General features: G+C 37.8%; 3 protein-coding genes across 5 annotated transcripts; 1 reads left to right on the forward strand and 2 right to left on the reverse strand.

The window, feature by feature from the left end:
- The first annotated feature begins 1839 nt into the window (after positions 1-1839).
- On the forward strand, positions 1840-4717 carry LOC103931305 (chromophore lyase CRL, chloroplastic-like). 2 transcript variants are annotated; one of them, XM_048590008.1, is made up of 9 exons: positions 1840-2393; positions 2518-2578; positions 2675-2710; positions 2803-2853; positions 3111-3203; positions 3618-3722; positions 3870-3962; positions 4067-4231; positions 4591-4717. In XM_048590008.1, exons 1-8 carry the CDS (start codon positions 2158-2160, stop codon positions 4205-4207), a joined length of 816 nt encoding a protein of 271 aa, XP_048445965.1. In that variant the 5' UTR covers positions 1840-2157; the 3' UTR covers positions 4208-4231; positions 4591-4717. The 2 variants fall into 2 exon arrangements, with proteins under 2 accessions (XP_048445965.1, XP_009339024.2); XM_009340749.3 differs by lacking the exon at positions 4591-4717 and having other exon boundaries at positions 1841-2393; positions 4067-4298.
- LOC103931307 (rubredoxin-2) lies at positions 4547-5561 on the reverse strand. Its single transcript, XM_009340751.3, has 3 exons — positions 5207-5561; positions 5017-5075; positions 4547-4891 (listed from the first exon to the last, which is right to left on the reverse strand). Exons 1-3 carry the CDS (start codon positions 5452-5454, stop codon positions 4689-4691), a joined length of 510 nt encoding a protein of 169 aa, XP_009339026.1. The 5' UTR covers positions 5455-5561; the 3' UTR covers positions 4547-4688.
- A 1043-nt stretch (positions 5562-6604) lies between these two features.
- On the reverse strand, positions 6605-9449 carry LOC103931308 (probable beta-1,4-xylosyltransferase IRX10L). Of its 2 annotated transcripts, none has more exons than XM_009340752.3 (4): positions 8921-9449; positions 7944-8332; positions 7535-7776; positions 6605-7323 (listed from the first exon to the last, which is right to left on the reverse strand). In XM_009340752.3, the coding sequence occupies exons 1-4, from the start codon at positions 9015-9017 to the stop codon at positions 6810-6812; spliced, it is 1242 nt and encodes a 413-aa protein (XP_009339027.1). In that variant the 5' UTR covers positions 9018-9449; the 3' UTR covers positions 6605-6809. The 2 variants fall into 2 exon arrangements, with proteins under 2 accessions (XP_009339027.1, XP_048445798.1); XM_048589841.1 differs by having other exon boundaries at positions 7944-8398.
- Positions 9450-19742: the final 10293 nt, after the last annotated feature.

Genomic DNA, 19742 nt, shown 5'->3' on the forward strand with positions numbered 1-19742 from the left:
AGTTAAATACAAGGTTGACAAATCACTTCACAGGTATAAAGCAAGGTTGGTGGTGAAAAGATACACTTAAACATACAGGGTTGATTATCAGGAAACTTTCTCTTCGGTGGCTAAGATGAATACGGTACGAGTCTTTTTCTCATTAGCTACAAATTTGAATTGGCCATTGAAACAATTTGATGTTGAAAATGCGTTTCTTCATGTACATCTAGAGGAAGAAGTATATATGAATATTCCTCCGGGATATAGTAACGGAGGAAAAGCAGGAATGTGCCGATTGCAGATGTCACTTTATGGGCCTAAGCAGTCATCTCGTGCATGGTTTGGGAGATTCACTCAGGCCATAAGAAAGAATGGGTATTATCAGAGTCTATTTGTGAAGCGAAGAAACGGTAAGGTAACAGCCTTGATTATTTATTTGGATGATATGATAATAACAAGTGATGATTCAGATGAGATTGTCAAACTGGAGAAGAACCTTTTTGCTGAGTTTGAGATGAAGAGTTTAGGTGACTTAAAGTTTTTTTCTTGGAGTTGAAGTTACTCGTTCATCCAAAGGTATTTTCTTGTCTCAACGAAAATATGTTCTTGATTTATTGAAGGAAACAGGTATGCTTGGGTGGAAACCCGTGGATAGTCCCATTATGGAGAAACATTACCTGGGGATTTATCCGAATCAAGAACTGGTAGATAAAGTCAGATATCAGAGACTGGTAGGAAGACTAATTTATTTAGCTCATACCCGTCCGGATATAGCGTATGCAGTAAGTGTGGTGAGTCAATTCATCCACTCACCAAGTGTGGATCATATGGCAGCTGTTATGCGGATTTTAGCTTATTTGAAGTTAGCTTCAGGAAAAGGATTTTGTTTAAAAATTTCGATCATCTGAAGATCGAGGGATTTACTGATGCTGATTGGGCAAGTGATGTGACTGATAGATGCTCTACTTCTGAATACTTTACGTTTGTTGGTGGAAATCTAGTTACTTGGAGGATTAAGAAACAAAATGTGGTGTCTAGGTCTTCAGCTGAAGCTGAATTCAGAGGTATGGCGCATGGAGTATGTGAAGTTCTTTGGTTACGTAAGTTACTCTAGGGTCTAGGTTTCAAACTAAAGGAGACCACAAATTTGTATTGTGATAATAAGTCCGCAGTGAGACTACAGAGAACCCGATACAACATGATAAAACAAAGCACGTGGAGGTTGATCGTTATTTCATTAAGGAAAAGCTTAAGAAGAAGATTGTGTCAATACCGTTTGTAAACTCGGAAGAGCAACTTGCGGATATCCTCACTCATGATGTGTGTAGTAGGTCTTTTGGTGACTCACTTGTCAAGTTGGGCACGTGTGATATCTATGCTCCAACTTGAGGGGAAGTATTGCCGTGTGTAATATTAAAAATGGGATGTAAATATATTGTAAATATTAGGAGTCCTTTATTAGGAAGGATATATGTTTGTGTCCTTTATTGTTTATTGTTTCCTTATGGAACAAGGATTGTATCTTGTACATATTTTTAGTTATGTAATACAATGAGAATTAAGCTGTAAAATTTTGTTCTTTTGACTAGTTGGTCTAGTGACATCCCTACTCGGCTACTCTATTCGCGGAGTTTATGGGGTCGGAATGTGGGGGAGAAAATTCCAACCGAATTAAGCAAATCCATCTTAATCGGATCGAATCGAATGTAGATGGAATTTGTATCAAGATCCGATTTATTGGCAAGTCTATTTGTATGACAAATTAGTCTAGCCACACTCCGTATAAATTTAATGAAATGTTGGACAATAGTTGTTGATGAATTGGGCTGTATGGGTATGGCCCAAGCCAGTACGGACCCTAAACCACATCGGCAAGCAGATGGAAGAAACAGGACGGCACGGTGACGGCAACGTGGCAATCGTTGGTGGTCAGCTCTTGAGAAACAAAGCCGACGGCCGATCCTTCTCTCTCAAAATCCAGATAAACGGTCTTGATGAACCAAACCAATCCAACCCAACCCAACCCATATGATCAATCTATATTTTCAACACAGAGAAGTTTAAAAATTATATAATAAAAAAAGTGGGTTTATTCAGGATTTAGTAGCTGCGTGGGTTCAATCGGAATGGTACTAGTAGCAGGTACTGAATTGAGATTGTAATAAAATCAAGGAAATGGTAATCGGGTCGGAGCCGGGCGGTGGGAGCTCCGATTCCGCCGGAGGATGGGGCGTGGCGCGCGGGTTGGTGGTTAAGACCCTGGTGCTGATAGGCGGAGTTCTGCTGCTGAAGCGACTCACCAAGTCCACCACCCGGTGGGACCACGCCCGCCTGGTTACCCGTTCTCTTTCCGGCGAGAAGTTCTCCAAAGACCAAGCGGCCAGAGATCCTGACCACTACTTCAACATTAGGTCGGTCCCCAAAAAGCTCAATTGGGCCCCAATTCCTCCTTCCTTCCTTGTGCAATTCAATTGGGGTTTTTTGTTTCAAGGATTTTGCAGTTGAATTTTACATGATTTCGGGATTTTCTTGCAGAATGGTAACTTGCCCAGCAGCTGAAATGGTGGATGGTTCTAAGGTTTTGTACTTTGAACAAGTAAGTTTATTTATTTGCCAAATCCAGCAACTTTTTTGCTGTAAAGTTTGGTTTTTTGTGTTAATTATAAGCTTGAATTTGTGGGGTTTTGGTTAGGCTTTTTGGAGGACTCCTCAGAAGCCGTTTCGACAAGTATGTTGTTGCCTTCAAATGTCATTTCTTGGCAAACTTACTTGCCCATAATTTTGTTATTTTGTGTAATTGTTAGTGCTACCTGGTTGCAGAGATTTTATATGGTGAAGCCTTGCCCGAAAGAGTTGAAATGTGATGTTGAGGTGGGTGTATAATCCGTTTCGCGGTTTCATTTCAAGAGCATGTTGTTAATGTTATTGTAATCTGTATGTAAACTTATCTTTTTTCATTGAAAGGCAAACTTACCACCCCTCCCGGCCCTTTCGGGGAGTATTCGTTAAGTAAATGTTCACTAGCTCTCTTTTACTTCATGCACTGGCATGACATGAGAATAGACTGTGAGAGATGCATCTCGGGATTCTTTGAGGTTCTGATATGTTTAATTTTTGTTAATAATCAGCTAAGCTCATATGCAATCAGAGACGCGGAGGAGTACAAGAATTTCTGTGATCGCTCAAAAGATCAGCGACCGCTTCCTGAAGAAGTTATTAGGGTTAGTCTATTCGCATCGAAATCTCAATCTTAGCTTGTCAATGCATGCTTTGAGGTTCTCTGGTATCAAAGCCACATCATTTGGTAACTTCAACCTGATATAACTTCTTTAGCATTGAACCTTTTGGAGGATAAATCTTATTTAAAAATGAAATCTAAGATCTTCTTAGTGATAACTTAGGAATTTCACAGGCCTGAATTCTTTTTAAATGCCATATTTTGAAAACATTCATTACCAGGGACCGTTGATGTTATAACCTTGCCTGTGAGGCTTCAGGCCCAAGCTTGTGAGTAAGCACTTAAAAAATGCTCTGGAGTTGCTACTTCATCCGGGAATTAGATTGATATTTAACCATTCGAAAACATTTATAGATATGCTTTCAAAGTTTTTATTCATACTTATCTCTGTCTGCAGGACATTGCAGAGCATTTGACAACAATACATCTGAAACGTTGTGAGCGTGGGAAACGCTGCTTATATGAAGGTTCAACTCCACCTGACAGCTTTCCAAATTCATGGGTAATTCTTTTGATCTTGATCCTTTTTTCCTTTTGTTAAGACCTTGTTCTGGGGCCATGGATAACAGTTGGTTGCTTGAAAGTTGAAACTGCAATGAATCAAATGACTGTTACTCAATGATATATCGTTTTTCCCCGTTTGTTGCAGAATGGAGCAGCGTACTGTACATCGGAACTTGCAATTCATAAAAATAATGAGATACAAGCCTGGGATCGGGGATTTGATGCTGATGGAAATCAGGTCGGTTTCCCTTCTCTTAGTCGGACACTCTTTAATTCCCTTACTGGATGCTGTAATGTGGTAGTGCTCACAGGAAAAATTGAAAGTGCTTTGTATTGTTACAGGTTTGGGGTCCAAAGGAAGGTCCGTACGAATTCAAGCCTGTGCCGGCCTCTAGTACCAATGACATGTTTTCTTCTTTAAATTTTCCTATCCAGCAGTCTATGGAGAAAAGAATAGAGGGTTCATTTGTGTTGCAAGAATAATCGTCTATTACTTAAACCATCCATGTAAATGTTCATATTTTTTGTTACTCCGCTCTCTTAATTGGTATTTCACATCAGTTATCATCTCTCACTTCTTGTGTTTCCGAGTACCTTACTATATGTTACAAGCAAAATTTGTTCATCTGCCACTCTGCTGGTGTATGGAAACGCGGCCTAGCTCATGCAAAATTCACCTTGTTTTCTGGAAAGAGGATGGACTTACCTACACCCCCCGGGATGGGATGCCATTGTGGTGTCCCAGACTATTGACACAATGCCATCCCGAGGGGAACAGGAATTCTCTCCCATTGTAGACGGGGCATGTTGCGTTTCCAAAACTTTCAAGTGGTATCTCTTTATTCTTATTGTGCATTGAATTGCAGGTGTGATGCAAGTAAATTGAACAGAAAGATTCAGAAAAAGGCTCCCTGATACGAGCATTCTACGAATGTTCACTAATTTGAGGTTACAGTAACACTTTCTATCCCTGAAAGCCGACATTGATGTAGAAGTACAATCCAACAAGCGCCACAGCTCCGACGGCGACAGCAATAGGCAGCGCCTTCCCGATTGCTTCTTCTCTCTGCAGCTGCGCTTTTCGCTGCTTTCGGACGTCTATGCTGTTGGCGTCCTTGGTCACCGGAGGCTGGTATGGTCTAAACCTCCGTTTCGGAGCACCACAAACTGCAAACCACAGATTACTTGCACGGGTTAAATTAAAACCTACACCGCATTTGTACTGCATATAAAGAGCTTTGTAATTTGAGAGTGAAATGCATGTCATCTGTAAAAAACGGAGTAATTTTCACCAGGGCAGAAATACTTGTCAGGTAACTTCTCAAAGGGAGTTCTGTCGTTGTATATGTACCTGCAGCAGCATCACCATGGCCATCAAGATTAAAGAACAACAAAGAAAAACCCAAATTCGAATCCCGCTCCCATAGATTAGAATGGTTAGAATATCGCCTTGTTAGAAATAAAAGGTGTAATATGTGGTACCCGCAATCACGACAAATATATGCTCCTTTGGAGGCAACGCGCATGGAAAACTTGGGTGCAGCGGAAGAAGCAAGAGGCCTCTGCTTGGGGGAAAGCAATAAGAGGTGGTGTGACGAAGAGAAGAAGGATGATTTTAGAGCGAAACGATCGGGCGGTTGTCGGAGGCCGGCATTGCCCTTCGGAGCTGCCAACGGAGACGGTGGCGCTAGGTGGCTTCTTGTGGTGGGTGCCTGCAGTTGCAGGGCCATGGTGTAGGATAGTAGGGAAGTGAGTGAAAAAGTAGAGTTGGAGTGACAGGAAGATATGAAGAGGATAAGAAAGTGTGGTGGGAACAAAAAAGGTGAAGTGGAATTGTGCGAGTCTCATTGGGTGTCGCGTGGCTTTCGAAATCGCCACACACCAATCACTCACACCCACCCATTCACACCCACCACCCTCTCGACACTTGTATTTTATTTTTTTCTTACATCCGTTTGATTATCGGCAGTTCTTAAGTGCTTTTTTATTATATCGATATTTTTACATTAAAAGAAGAAAGAATCCGGTTAAATCACAATGGACAGTTTAATTTGGTATTAGATTCACCATCCACGAGATTTGAGTCGGTTAAATCACAATGGACAGTTTAATTTGGTATTAGATTCACCATCCACGAGATTTGAACTCAAATCTCGTGGATGACGAATCTGATACCAAATTAAGCTGTTTATCGTGTGGCTTAGCTGAACTCTGTGTTTTTATTATAAATAATTTGAAAAATTTACTAAAATTTTGAAAATATTTCCCAGAACGCACTCGGTGCCTTTTGAAAAAGTAATTGGAAGTACTTTGTAAAAAAATATTAGAAAATGTTTCTTGATTCAAAAGGCACGTCGAAATTTTTTCTGCAAAATATAGTCACTCTTTTGGTTGTAAAAAGATATTTTTAGCCATTCCGAAATGAATCTTAACCGAGTGCTTAGGCAACTCCCTTTATTGAGAAGTCCTAAATCAAAAAAATTACGAATTGAGAGAATTCATAATTCAATCGTTAATCCGAATAATTCCAATTCACATTCCAAAATAAACCTAACATCTTCTTGCCCACAATAGTAAATTACCGTTTTACCCCCCAAAAAATAGGAGGCAGATTCTCTGCCCTCCCACTTCCCGTGTCCTCCGGTGCCCTCTTGTTTTGTGTGGTCACGGTTAAGCCACGTCAACATTTTATATTGTTTTTTTTATAGAGATACTAAGATAAAAAAGAATACTAATATAAAATGTTAACGTGGCTTAACCGTGATCACACAAGCAGAGGGCACGGAAAGTGGGAGGGCAGAGAATCTGCCTTCCAAAAAATAACCATTCAACATGGTGATTCAGAGATGTCTGGTTTCGGATTCAGAAGTTACCTGAAGCTTAACGATGGAATAATCACCATCATGGCTTTCAATGGAATTGTAACAATCCAAGTCAAACTACAAAAAGAAAAACATATAATCTTGATACATTTTCACGGAATCCGAATTTTTACAGTGTCATGAAAATCGGTATCTCAACTACAACAAAATTACTACTGTAAAGTTTGGAGGCTTGGCTGAAGAGGAGTCAAAGGTCATAGCAGCTACCAAGGCTTCAGGTCGCCCACGGGCCCTGCTGTCCAGTTCAGGATCTTCTCACCTGGCTTCAAGAAAACATCAGGGCCGTGTGGCAACTTGCGCGCGAGTCCATTCAGAACTTGATGGAAAGCATCCCCTGCTTCGGCAGGTTGTGGGAATAACATTGCTTGTTTCATTGAAGGGTTGGCGAGCAATCTCTGCTTCCTCAATACCAGTTCAGGTGGGATTGAAGTGAGTATGGTGTCCAAGTTGGGGACGTCTTTCTCATCTACAAACACGCCAATCTCTTCCCAAGGGATGGCATCGGCAAAGGGTAGAACAATGTCGTCTGCTATGATAACAGGAATGCAGCCAAAAATCACTGCTTCGACCAATCTTGGACTCCAAGGAGCCCAGCCGAGAGGGCACAAACAAAAGACTGCTCGTTGCATGTCCTCATAGTATGTGGTGGGGTGCTCGGTAGAGATGTCAAAAAGCGGATTGTCTTTGAAGTTCTCCCACACTGCTGCTCGTGCACCTCTGTACAGTACAAAAAGTTAGACCATCTCCTGCCCTGACCGATTTTCATATTAGTGTTATCTAGCAAACCAAAGAACCCAAACTCTCATTTCTTTTTTTCAACAGCTATAACAAGTTAATATCTAGTTTAGAAAATTAAATGCCGTCATGTTTTCTGACCTCATAGACACCATTATTGTTAACACTTACATATAGGTTATGGAAGAATTACCTTGCATAATAACCACCTTCGGGGTCATTTCCCACATCATAAAATAATCCTCGGAAGTAAACAAAGATGGACCGAGGAGTTTTCTCAGGAATTAGGTGGGTTTGCATCTTCTGTGGAGGAGCATAAGGAGGAACTGTAATTGAGCCCTCTTTCAAGCAAACATGATTCTTTTGCCCAAAAGTCTGAACCAAAGTTGCACGTTCGAGCATGGGAAGAATTCCTCTTTCAATAGCCTTCTCTTCCTGCAATAGTTACACAACAAATTCAGATAATTGACAGCTCAAATACAACAAATAAATGTACAGGCATATTGAAACAAGTTAACATATTCCAATTGGTTCAAATATGTATTCGGACCATCAGAAAACCATGAGAGAGCTAAGACGCAAACCAAGCTTCTAAATCTAACCTGATAATGAAAACATGCTCCAAAGTCATGAGGCACTACGAAAAAGTGATCAGCCCCTTCTGTCCGGTTCCAATAAGGCCAATTCGAAGAAATAAGTTGTATTGCACTTCTCATCATCCGTGGTGACTTGAAAGGCAATGGAAGGCCATTGGGTGTCAGGTCACAAGTGGTGTAAACAGGAGTATAAAACCAATCTGCTTCTTCAGGATTAAGGGTTCGGACAGGGCTAGACAGGAGAAACCGATGCATAAATATCTCAGCTGCAAACATGTGGTTGAGGCATCTGGGATCCTTCTGCAGAATCTTCTTGTTGTATTTGCTTGGAAGCTCATACACGAAAACCTTCAACCTTCCCACTGGGTCATCATCCAAGACATCACCAGCACTCCCTACATTCGGTGCAAACAAACCATACTTAAGTTCTCATAAACTTGTATTTCTCAGCAGATTTGTATCTGCATACAATCGACAGACTTCTAAAGAACAAATCCAAAAGGGCAAAAAACGCAAAATTCTTGGTCCTTGGAGTTCATAAACATCGTCACAACAGCATATAATATCTTTGCTGCCCTTCTGGGAGCTACAACCCCAGCTAAACAAACCAGCATTACTGCGTATGTAACTTTGAATATTAACAGATCAAACCAGAACCTCGGTAACTAAATTTGAACGCTAAACTTGTTTCCGAGACTAGGCTAATTATTGTCAAATCAAAATTTAGCACAATGTGTAAGTTAACAATGATAAGAGCTAAATCAACATCCACCATTACATATGTCCAATTGTACATCAAATTTAGATCCAAAAGATATACCAAACCTAGGAACACACCGTCAATCAAAACCGAAACTTCAAGTGATCAAAACCCAGGTAGAAGTTAGAGGCAGCAAAATGAAATTCGAAATCGAAAAACGGCAAAAACCCAAGAACAACCAAATCATGTAAATCGAAAAAAATAAAGTCTTTCTGTTTCCTACCTGAAATTCTCTCAGTGCGGGCCTGCTCCCCTGAACCAAACCCCACCACAAAGGCAGCAACAAGAAACCCAGCAAAACCCAGCTTCCAAATTCTCATATTTCTCCCCCGAGCCTTCTCTTTCTTCAGCTACAAAATCAGGAACCCAGCAAAAGTAGAAGGGTTCTGAAGGATATGAGCCAAAGAAGCAGATGGGTTCTTTAGTAATCTGGTAATGCTGCTAGTTGGGACGTCGAAAGCAGAATTGGTTGGATGATTCCTTCAAACTTGTTGGCCTTTTTTTTTTATTACTTTAAAGTCTCTGGCTACAGCCTTTCAGCAGCAGAGAGAAAGTTCACAAGAAATGAGGGAAAAAAAGGTAAAATTTGGGGTTGAAGAAACAAGGAAGAGAAGATCTCTTCTGGGTTGTTTGGTTTGTATTTTATTCAGCGTCCATGGAGGTTCGATGGCAAGTCCATCTCAGTCCTCGACACCCGAGGACCAAACCTCCCCAACCTGCTCTTTTCTGATTAGGAATTTACTAAATAATTCCTTTTTGGTCAATAAAATAAAGAAACTTGAAATAAGTCTGAATTTGTAAGCAATTATTAGATATAGTTCAATTTTATTTAATTATTGGTTTAAGTCCAGTGACTCATTGTCCACGTCAATTTTTTTATATTTTTTGTTAAAATTACCTCTCTATTAACATTATCTATTAATTCTAGACTTACTTGTATTATGAAATTAATTATAATTGATTATTTATCATTAAAGTAATCTCATAATTATAGGATTAGTTTAAAATAATATTATCTCTTCTTCCTCATAACTCTCATACAAACAGTATTATCTTTTATGCGTGGTGGTCTTCTTCCTCCTTGGAACCCATAACCGTGTGTGTTCATGCTGGAACATTTAACCACAGGGCTAGGAAGAAAGCCTTCTAAACCATAACCGTGGGTGTTGATGTGTATATATAATTGTAGGCTCTCACCATTAATTTCTTTCTTAGTTTTTTGTTTGTTTATATGAACTTTTCTTTTTAAAAGTAAAAACGTTATAGCAAATGCACTTTATGTATTTTGTTTATATACCTAATACATAGGTAGACGTAGAAAATAATTTTGTCTTTCTATAGAGTGAGTAGGATATATTTGCTTTATAGGTATAAAGTATTATAATTGATTATTTATCTTCAAATAATCCCCTATTTGTAGAAGTAGTTTTAAAGTATACTCTTCTTCCATAACTCCCGTATACAATTTGTGTTGTGTTCTCCGATCCCCTTCCTTCTTGTTTGGTCTTCTTCTTTCAAGCTCTTATGATTTCTTCCTCCTTTTTGAAATACAAGGTCACAATTTCTAATTTTTTTTTCAATGGTATAGAGCTTTGAAGTACATCAAATCTTGCATCTTCCTACTTGTCATCCCCACCAGGTCCTCCCACAATATAGCACTAGTTACGTCATTTTGATTGGGAACATTGCCATGAAAAAATGAGTTTAATGCATGCACTATTAATTTCTTCCTAATTTTTAGTTTGAACTTGGATTATACATATTTTTCTTTTCAACCTTTATAGGGAATGCATTGCTTTGTTTATCTACCTGTATTATATATTTATGTAATGAATCTATTTGTATATTTTATTTATTATACCCGTGTTATAGATTAATTGTATTTTATCTACCTATATATCAAAAAAATTTCTATCTCAAATTAAGTGTGTTATCTATCTATACGATATTTTTTGCTCATTCGTCTATCTATATCACATATTATTTTGTGTTATCTATCTATACGATAGGTTTTTATTCATGGTATACTTATATCATAGATTAATTAATATTATCTACCTACATCACAATTTTTTTATCTACCTCAACAACGTTTCTTTTTATTTTTGATAAAGTTATAAGATTGGTTGTAATATGTTTTTAAAATGTTTTTAATTAGAAAACGGGTAGATAAAGTCACATCCCGGCCCGGGACGGATCACTTCCCGGGCCCGCTCCACCACCGTAACACGATATTGTCCGCTTTGGGCTTACCATTCCCTCACGGTTTTGTTTTTGGGAACTCACGAGCAACTTCCCAGTGGGTCACCCATCATGGGATTGCTTTAGCCCCCTTCTTGCTTAACTTCGGAGTTCCTACGGAACCCGAAGCCAGTGAGCTCCCAAAAGGCCTCGTGCTAGGTAGAGATGAGAATATACATGTAAGGATCACTCCCTTGGGCGATGTGGGATGTTACATAAAGGTATTTGAAAATTCAAAATTTAAAATTTTTAAATTCAAAATTAAAGAATTTAACTATTTTTTATTTTCAAGGGGCAAAATAGGTGTAATAAAAAATCAAATAAAATTGGACCCAATCTGAAAACAGGTGAATTTTTTGGATCTGGAACAAACTGCCACTTGAAATAAAATGGAAGTCGCATCAAGTTTGGGTTAAATGCATTGGAAAAGGATCCGGTGAGGATCCTTTTCCTGGGGATCTCGGGGATCCCGTGATCGTGATCGTTCATTGTATATCGTACGGTTAGAAATTATTTTAAATTTAAAATTAAATATAAATAGTATCTAACGAAAATTGATCGCACGATATACGATGAACGGTCATGATCATAGAATCCCCGAGATCCCCAGGAAAAGGATCCGACGATGATCCTTTTCCAAATGCATTTACACCATAAGGTTGGATTATCTGTAAAATGAGGTACGAGGTTTTAATTTTTGCATTTATACTACGTGAAGTACTAAATATTGAAATTGATGATTAGTGAGTGCATAAAATTTAGATCAAGTCTATGCCACATTAGAACTTAGCGTCTAATTAAACGAAAAGAAAAAATACTGACTTATGAGTCATTTGATAACTATTTTGTTTCAAATTTTAGTTTTTTTTTTCACTTTTTAAAAAATTGAAAATTATTTTCTTGAGTTTTCAAAATTTGTTCTTGAATTTTCACTTTTTATTTTTTATTTTTTTTTCAAGAACTGAGAATTGAAAGTTGCTACCAAACAAATTTTCAGAAAATTGAAAATTGAAAACCAAAAACCAAATACTAAAAATTAAAAACTAAAAATAAAATAATTATCAAACAACCCCTTAAGAGTTGTTAGCTTAATATTGCTAAAACAATGAGCTTTATTTCTGCGCCAAAATTTGAGTTCTCCTCTTTATAGATGAATTATGTAAAACATCATTTTGTGTAAAAGATCGTTTGTGTAAAAGAAAATGATATGCAGGTGGATTAAATGAATTTCCTCATTTATAAAGTTTTCATGTTATCGCAAATGATGGATTATCTTGATAGTTAAGATCTTTTTTTTCAACTCATATTTATCTGATTTAAACCTCTTTAGGTACTCGTAGGCCCCGTTTGTTACGGAAAACTAACTCGGACTGAACTAGTTTTAGAGACTAAGTTAAATTTGTTTGGCATGAACTAAGCAACATAAGAATATTGAAGTGTTTGGTGTAGTGTCGGACTAAACTACAAACTAAAATATTTTTAGGACTTTTTTTCTTTTCGAGTACATCGATATTTTTACACCAGAGGGAGGGGGTGTTTGGCTAAGCTACAATGGACAGCCTAATTTGGTATCGAATCGTTATTTACGAGTTTCGATTCTAAGATCTCTCACTTCGAAGCGAAGAGGAATACCACCAGACTGTACAACTAAGTGGCAAATATTTTTAGGACTTAAATTTACTTTTTATATATTTTAAAATTTTCTTTGTCTTAAAAAAAAACCAAAAAAATAAATAAATATAATAATTTATCAACCCCGCCATTTTCCTTTAATCTCTAGATGAGATTTTGTCTTTCTGGTCAGACTCAAACTCTCCTATCTTTCTCTCCTTTTTCACGTCCTCTCACAAACTCCATGATTGTCTGCAAATCTTCAACCCCAAAACCATGGGGAAGAAAATGGTTGAAAATTTTGGAGAGTGGGCTTAGTGCAGGCGTCGGGTGATGGAGATGAGGCAGCAGGTCGCTCAGGCTCGTTTGATTCGGTTTCGTTATAGAGGGAAATCTGGGTTGTGGGTTCGTCGGTCTCATAAGGGAGAGAGAAATCAATTTGAAGTTAAAGAGGGGGTTGGGGTCGCGAGACGATGTAGATCCACGAGAGCCATTTTTTGATTTGGTGACTGGAGAAGGATGCTGCTGCTGCTCATGTACGAAGGAGAAAGCAGGTTTAGAAAGGTTCTTAGCAATCCAGTGCTTAAGCACGGGATTACTAGTACCCTCCTAGCGAGGAGAAATTTTTTATTGTAACGGAAATACGGATAATATATCACGTGTTTTTATGTAAGTGTAGGAAAATTTTACATATTAATTTTTTAACACACATATCTCACCAATTGTATAATGACACGTGTTGTACCACATTGTATGTCGGTCACACTGAAAAATCTCACTCTAGTGAGGCTGGTAGTGAAAATGAGTCCGGATTTACCGCTAATAATTACGTTACCAACCGTGGGATTCTAATCCCAGTTAAGACAATTCCTCTTAAGACGGTGTAACAAACGGGGCTTTATACTCTTAGTATAGATTAATATAGAATATCAATTGTAATAGGAAAAAAATTAATGTTACACAAATGTAAAGAATGAAGGATATCATCCAATAATTTAACAATAACTAGCCTTCATGCACACGTATATTTTTAATCACGGCGTGCTACGCGCGAATAAATATTTTTTGAATCACATTATTACTAAGCTATTGTGAGGCTAAATTCACCCACCTCCCCTTTATTGTAGATAATATCGTTTGTTAAAAAAAATAATTATTTGACAACTAATTGAATCACATGATTATGCGCGTGTGAAATAGCTTTTTTATAATCGGCACCATGCTCCTCTCAAGATATTTTGAACGTTTTTGAAAATAGAGAAAATAATATTTAGTAAACAATTGATTGAATCACATTATTGCGAACTCATTATGAAGTATTAATTATAAAAACAAAATAAAAATAAAAAAACTATACAAAAAAATTAATTATAGCAAAATACTATTTATATGATGAAAATACCCTACATTATTTTGAGCTACTTTTGAACTTTTTTGTTTAGTGAGTATTTTTGTCTTATTATTTTTTGTGAAGCCCATGATCTCAAATGGGCTTCCAGTTTTATATAGTAGTATATATTATTATCTAGAAAAAAAAAATCTTTCTAAAAAAATATATAATTTTATATCATGATAAATTTGTTAGGCTTTGCTTTTCCTTTTGGTTTTTTTTCTTTTAAATAATCATGTTGTATTTGTTAAGTTAATAATTTGGGAAATTGTGCCACTCAGTACTACGATCTGATGATATTCCTCTTCATTTAGAAGTGAAAGGTCTTAGGTTCTAATCTCATGGATGGTAAATTTATTACCAAATTAGGTTGCCTATTATGTAGCTTAGCCAAACTCCTCATTCTTCCTAGTGTAAAAATATCGACGTACTAAAAATATAATTTGGGAAATGGTACATGATACATTTATACTATGATATATTTATACTACCATGTCATGAGATTTTTTTATTTTTTATTTTCAATACAATTATATATTTATACTAACCGATGAAAAACTTATGTCAGTATACCATGAGAGCTAAAAGAGTCACTTAAAAAAAGAGAAGTTTAAGGGCATGCAAGAGGGAAAAATGAGAGAGTGCATGTGAGTGATTTACTAAATTATCTTTAAACCTATTTTTTCATTAAACTTATGAAGGGAATATGTGACGACTCGTCCCTAAAATTTCGTTTTTTATTTATTTTAATCGAGGAAATTGACGAAAATGCCTAGAGGCAAGAATTTTGATTTCTGTTGACCATTATCTAGAGGAATATATGACTTATTCTTTTGGCGTATTTAAGTAGTACTGGTTGGTATGAACACATAGGCGAAAGCCATTTGTGAGTCCGGATTATAACGGTATAGTTACGAACGTTTGAAGTTGGTTATTTAAAATTAGTTAATTGATTAAGGAGGACCAATTAGATAAAAGGTAGAAAAAGGGCAGCAGCCCAATTAGAAATTAGAAAAAAAAAAAAAAAAAAAACAGGAGAAAGCTCTCGGCTTTCTCGTGCATGCCACCATCGCGACCACCCAATTTCCAAGGCCGATTCCGGCCAACTACCGTGGAATTTTTTGACACCACCACCGCCATCTTGAAGCTCTCATTCCCTTCTACAAAATCCACCCAAGAACCACCTTGATTAAGCTCTGTATGTGGCGGTTTGAGACCATGAAAGTCGACGGTTCTCGCCGTGCTCCGGCCATCATTTTCAATTTTCCAGCGAATCGGCAAAGCAATGGCCAATGCGACCACTTGGGCTTTGTAGCCCATCATCCCAGGATAAAATCTCAACCAACCTTGACTCCGTTGGACCACCGTAGACGACGAATTGACACTGGGAAGTTTTAGGCACCTGCCGGCTTTGTGGGCAAAATTGATTATCTTTCGTCCACTTTTGGACTTCGTGGCAGGTATAAAAGTTGTTCCTCTCTTTGACATCTTCATTTCTGTGAATTTTGGTAATTTTTAGAAACAATTGAATTTTCCGGCTAGTCCGGCCGGCGGCCGACCACCATCCGCGGCGGTGTGTGTGGCAGTGGCCTGGCCAGTGGGCCGACGATGTCCTTTTAAGTTCAATTAGATGTTCTGATGCCATAATTGATATCCATATGATGTGGTTTGATTGTTGGAACTTAGTTTTATTATGACACATCACTTGACCTTTATAAGAATAGATGATTCGTCTGTTCTATCACCAAACTTTAATATATTATAGTATGTAATATTTGAGGACCATAGAAACTTACGGATCGGGAATCCGATGTACAGATCTTCCCGAATTGGATTTGTAAGTTCATAAAATAAAATATTGACCGTCACTTGGTTTTGGCCATTAGCGGAGATCCAACTGTTGGATCATAATGAAACATTAGTACGTGGTTCTAGGAACATATTTGAATCTTTGGAAGTAACAGATCGGAAATCCGGGATGCAGATCTTTTGGAGTGAATTACGTAGGAATGTGTTTGTGTAAATTATGTATTCTATCAGTAAGAACTCTGAGACGTGATTTGATAATTGTTCTAGGCGACATTGGTTCGTGATGTCTCAATATCCGTGCTAGGGAGTCGTAGCGCGGACCTCAAGTGAGTGGGTCTTTTCCTTTCTATTGTGTGTGTGTGTGTGTATAGGATTGATAATTCCATAGACGTTTATAAATTCATTATTGCTTATGATTATTGTGAATGCTTTGAAGTACTAATGTGAACTACGAATGACTTGATCCTTGTTTAGGGTACGTAGGCAGTCTAACGAGACGTTAGATGCAGCCATACAAGAAGTGAGATTAAATAATTGAGACAATAGCCTTATTTAGGAATTGAGTAATGTGAAGGATATTGGTGGAAAATGTGAGATATAACCTTATGTTTTGGTGGTTAAATGTTGATCATAAATCAATGTGTGAAGAATCAAGAATTTGAAGTAAGGAAACATAAGTAATGATAGTTAATTAAACTAGTGTCTAGTTGGGCTTATCACCGATAATTATTCCCGAAAATAATTAGTTCGCGAGTAGGGCGTTACGGCTTATGCATTTTTATGCCATATTATTTATATAATTGAAAATGCGATGTCATGGTTGAGTATTAGATTGCATCATGGTATATCCATATGTATATTACCTGCACTTAATTATTGTGAACCCTTTGAAGTGCAAAGGTGAACGCAGGACACCCAGGTAAGTTCAGGTGAGTTTATAGTATTAATTGAAATGTTGGAGTTATGGTATGACTACATGTATGTTTTAGGCAACTCTGACCTTGTCGTACAGGTTGCAATGATAGGCAACTCCGACACTGTCCTACAGGTTGCCCATAAGTCATATATGTTACAATAGATACAATTATAGCTCATAAACCTGCACCCCGATGTTAGTGCTTCCGCCCGTGGCCAGGGCACAGTCATTCACGTGATGTTCACCTCCCGTACCTTACGCTCACCTTGGATCCAAGGGAGATGCTCAGTCCTGTTGTACAGACCACTATAGGTGGTTCCGACTCATAGGTGACCTGCGATTATTCGCATTGTCTTCACGTGATTGTAGCACTTAAGCGTACTTATTTACACCCAGTCCTGTCATACAGACCACTATAGGTGGTTCTGACTCGTATGCAAGGATATGTGATGAGCTATAGGTTCAGCCATACAGGCCACAATAGGTGGATACGGCTGACATATTACTTGGATATGTGATGAGATATGGATAAGTCGTACATGTCACTATAGGTGACTCCGACTTATGTGGTAGCATTGATTGATGAGATATAGATAAGTCGTATAGGTCACTATAGGTGACTCCGACTTATGTGCTAGCATTGGTTAATGAGATATGGGTGCAGTCGTACAGGTCACCATAGGTGATTCCGGCTTGCATGCTAGTATGGGTTCTTAAGCACATGATTATTTATATTGCTAATGAGATGCTGAGTAGTGGTATACTTCTGGATTTACTGTTAGTATATATTTGATTTCATACTTCTACGTAGTATGATTTTCTGGAAACTATACAGGTTTTACGGCGATGGGTTACTACCATTGATAATTGAAATGATTTTGAAAATCTTTGTTTGCCCACTCACACTCTCTATTTTGCACCCCTCCAGGTTCTAGTAGCAAAGTTCTGTATCAACGAGGACTTGTGGCACTCCCAGTTCATGTGGCTTTTTATGATGGTATAATTATTATCTTACCTCACTGTACTTTTCTTATGCTCTGTATCACGTGTGAAATGGGTCCATACCCGCTCACCGCGTACTTGTGTATATAGGCACTTTTAGTTTTAAATTTATTCACATTTTGCACATTATCACATTTTATGGCTTCGTTACCTTCTGGGTGTCAGCCAGCACAGCTCGATTCGGAGTTCTAATAGACATTCCGGTCGGGGTGTGTCAGAATAATAGTTAATTTTACTCCTTTTGGTTCTCTAATAATTGTATAAAATAAGTTGGCAAATGGGTTTTTTTTTTAGAAGTTCTTCAATGTGACCACCTCAGCGAGGGTTAGTTAAAAGAGGTTTTCGAATATGAAATGAGTTTTATGCATTCTTTTCTCTCTCTATTGTCTAATTTTTTTTTACATTTATATTAAATTGAAAACTAAAGTCATATTTGGTAACTTTTAATTTTTATTTAAAAAAATAAAAATTTGAAAACAAAAAGCTACTTCCTTGAGTTTTCAAATTTACCTTGAATTTTCACTTTTTAATTTTTAGTTTTCATTTTTTTTTAAATTGAAAATTGAAAGTAGCTAAGATTTCAATTTTCCATTTTCAAAAAACTGAAAACGAAATAGTTATCAAACGACTCTTTCTTTACGTATCCCTTGTTTATTTAATCAAATGCCATAAATAAACGAGAGTATGATAAAATCATCTTTCCCTTATAATAAATAAATAAATTTTACGTAACAAACCAAAAAAAAAATGACAATATTTAGAAGTACTTATGAATTGTAAAAGCACTTGTATCTACAAACAATTAAAATTTTATTGTATCTTTTCGTGCCTCTAATAAAAGAGTTTTCAGCAAAATTGATTTTTGAGCATACATGTTTTTTTTTTTTTTCAAAAAATTTTTCGAGACCACTTGTGTCACCACAGTCATGTAACACCATAATATATGTCTCTCTATTAATTAATATTATATATTAGATTTATGGCATATTATTGTTTTTTTTTTTTTTTTTTTTTCCTGAGAAAGCTAGATAGATTAATCTGGAAGAAAGGAAAGCCGATAGGAGACGGCAAATACAACGCAAAAAATGAGGACAGGGCATACAAAGACGCCGACAAACATGGCACCAACGTCAACCCTCCCCCATGAGCCAGAAACAAACTACGGAAGACAAGGTAGTCCATCTTTATTCAAGATTCTTACAAATGAAGATGGGGGTCTTTCAACCCAAACATAGTTGCTCATCTCCGTAGACTGAAATGACGCAACAACCACCCCAACAACTTCTCGCTCGCAATCGGCCTACCAATTAGCATCAACATTTATTTTTAACATGTGCGGGGGTGGAGGGGGTCTAAGATCAACGATGATCTGGGGGTCGAGAACTAGGGACCGAAAGGATATGTGACAGGGCTTTGGCCTTCAGGAACAACTCCACTTCACCAACAATGACCTAAATAGTTCGGAGCGGGGATGGAGGCTTTCGATTAAAAATTAACTTACATCGATCTTTCAGATATGCCAGCAAGTAAAAGCCACAACAGTAAGGAGAAACTTCGTGTCAACCGAGTTCCTCAAACACTCCTTAGAAACCATGAGTATCCAGGCATCAAGAGTTGTCACAGCCATTGGATCCACCCTATAGTTTAATGGGCCTCCAAACCACACCCAAATCGTCCATGGACAAACAGGAGAACATGCTCCATAGTTTCCTCATGTTCGTTGCATAATAGACAAATTGGGGAGGAGAACATCTTCTTTTAAAAAGATTTAGATGTGTCACCAATGCACCCCGAAGCCCTCTCCATAAAAAATTCCTAATCTTCGAAGGAGCATTGATGCCCCATATACACTTCCACACCAAGGGATCTGTAATTCTGGATGAGGAGGGTTGGCGAGATCTTCGATGTTCAGCCCTGTCATGAAGCCACCTAAAACCAGACCTGATGAATACACCCCCTCCTATCTGCCGGCCAAATCAGCCTATCAGGTCGCCTTGAATTTCCAACATGAGTTAAGGATATAGCCTCCCGCTCCGCCTCAGGGACAATGTCGTCAATGACCTTCCATTGCCATCC

This window comes from the organism of the source record quoted next, unplaced genomic scaffold (genome assembly GCF_019419815.1).
Source record: "Pyrus x bretschneideri cultivar Hongxiangsu unplaced genomic scaffold, Pyrus_bretschneideri_v1 Contig3, whole genome shotgun sequence".
NCBI classification, from domain to species: domain Eukaryota; kingdom Viridiplantae; phylum Streptophyta; class Magnoliopsida; order Rosales; family Rosaceae; genus Pyrus; species Pyrus x bretschneideri.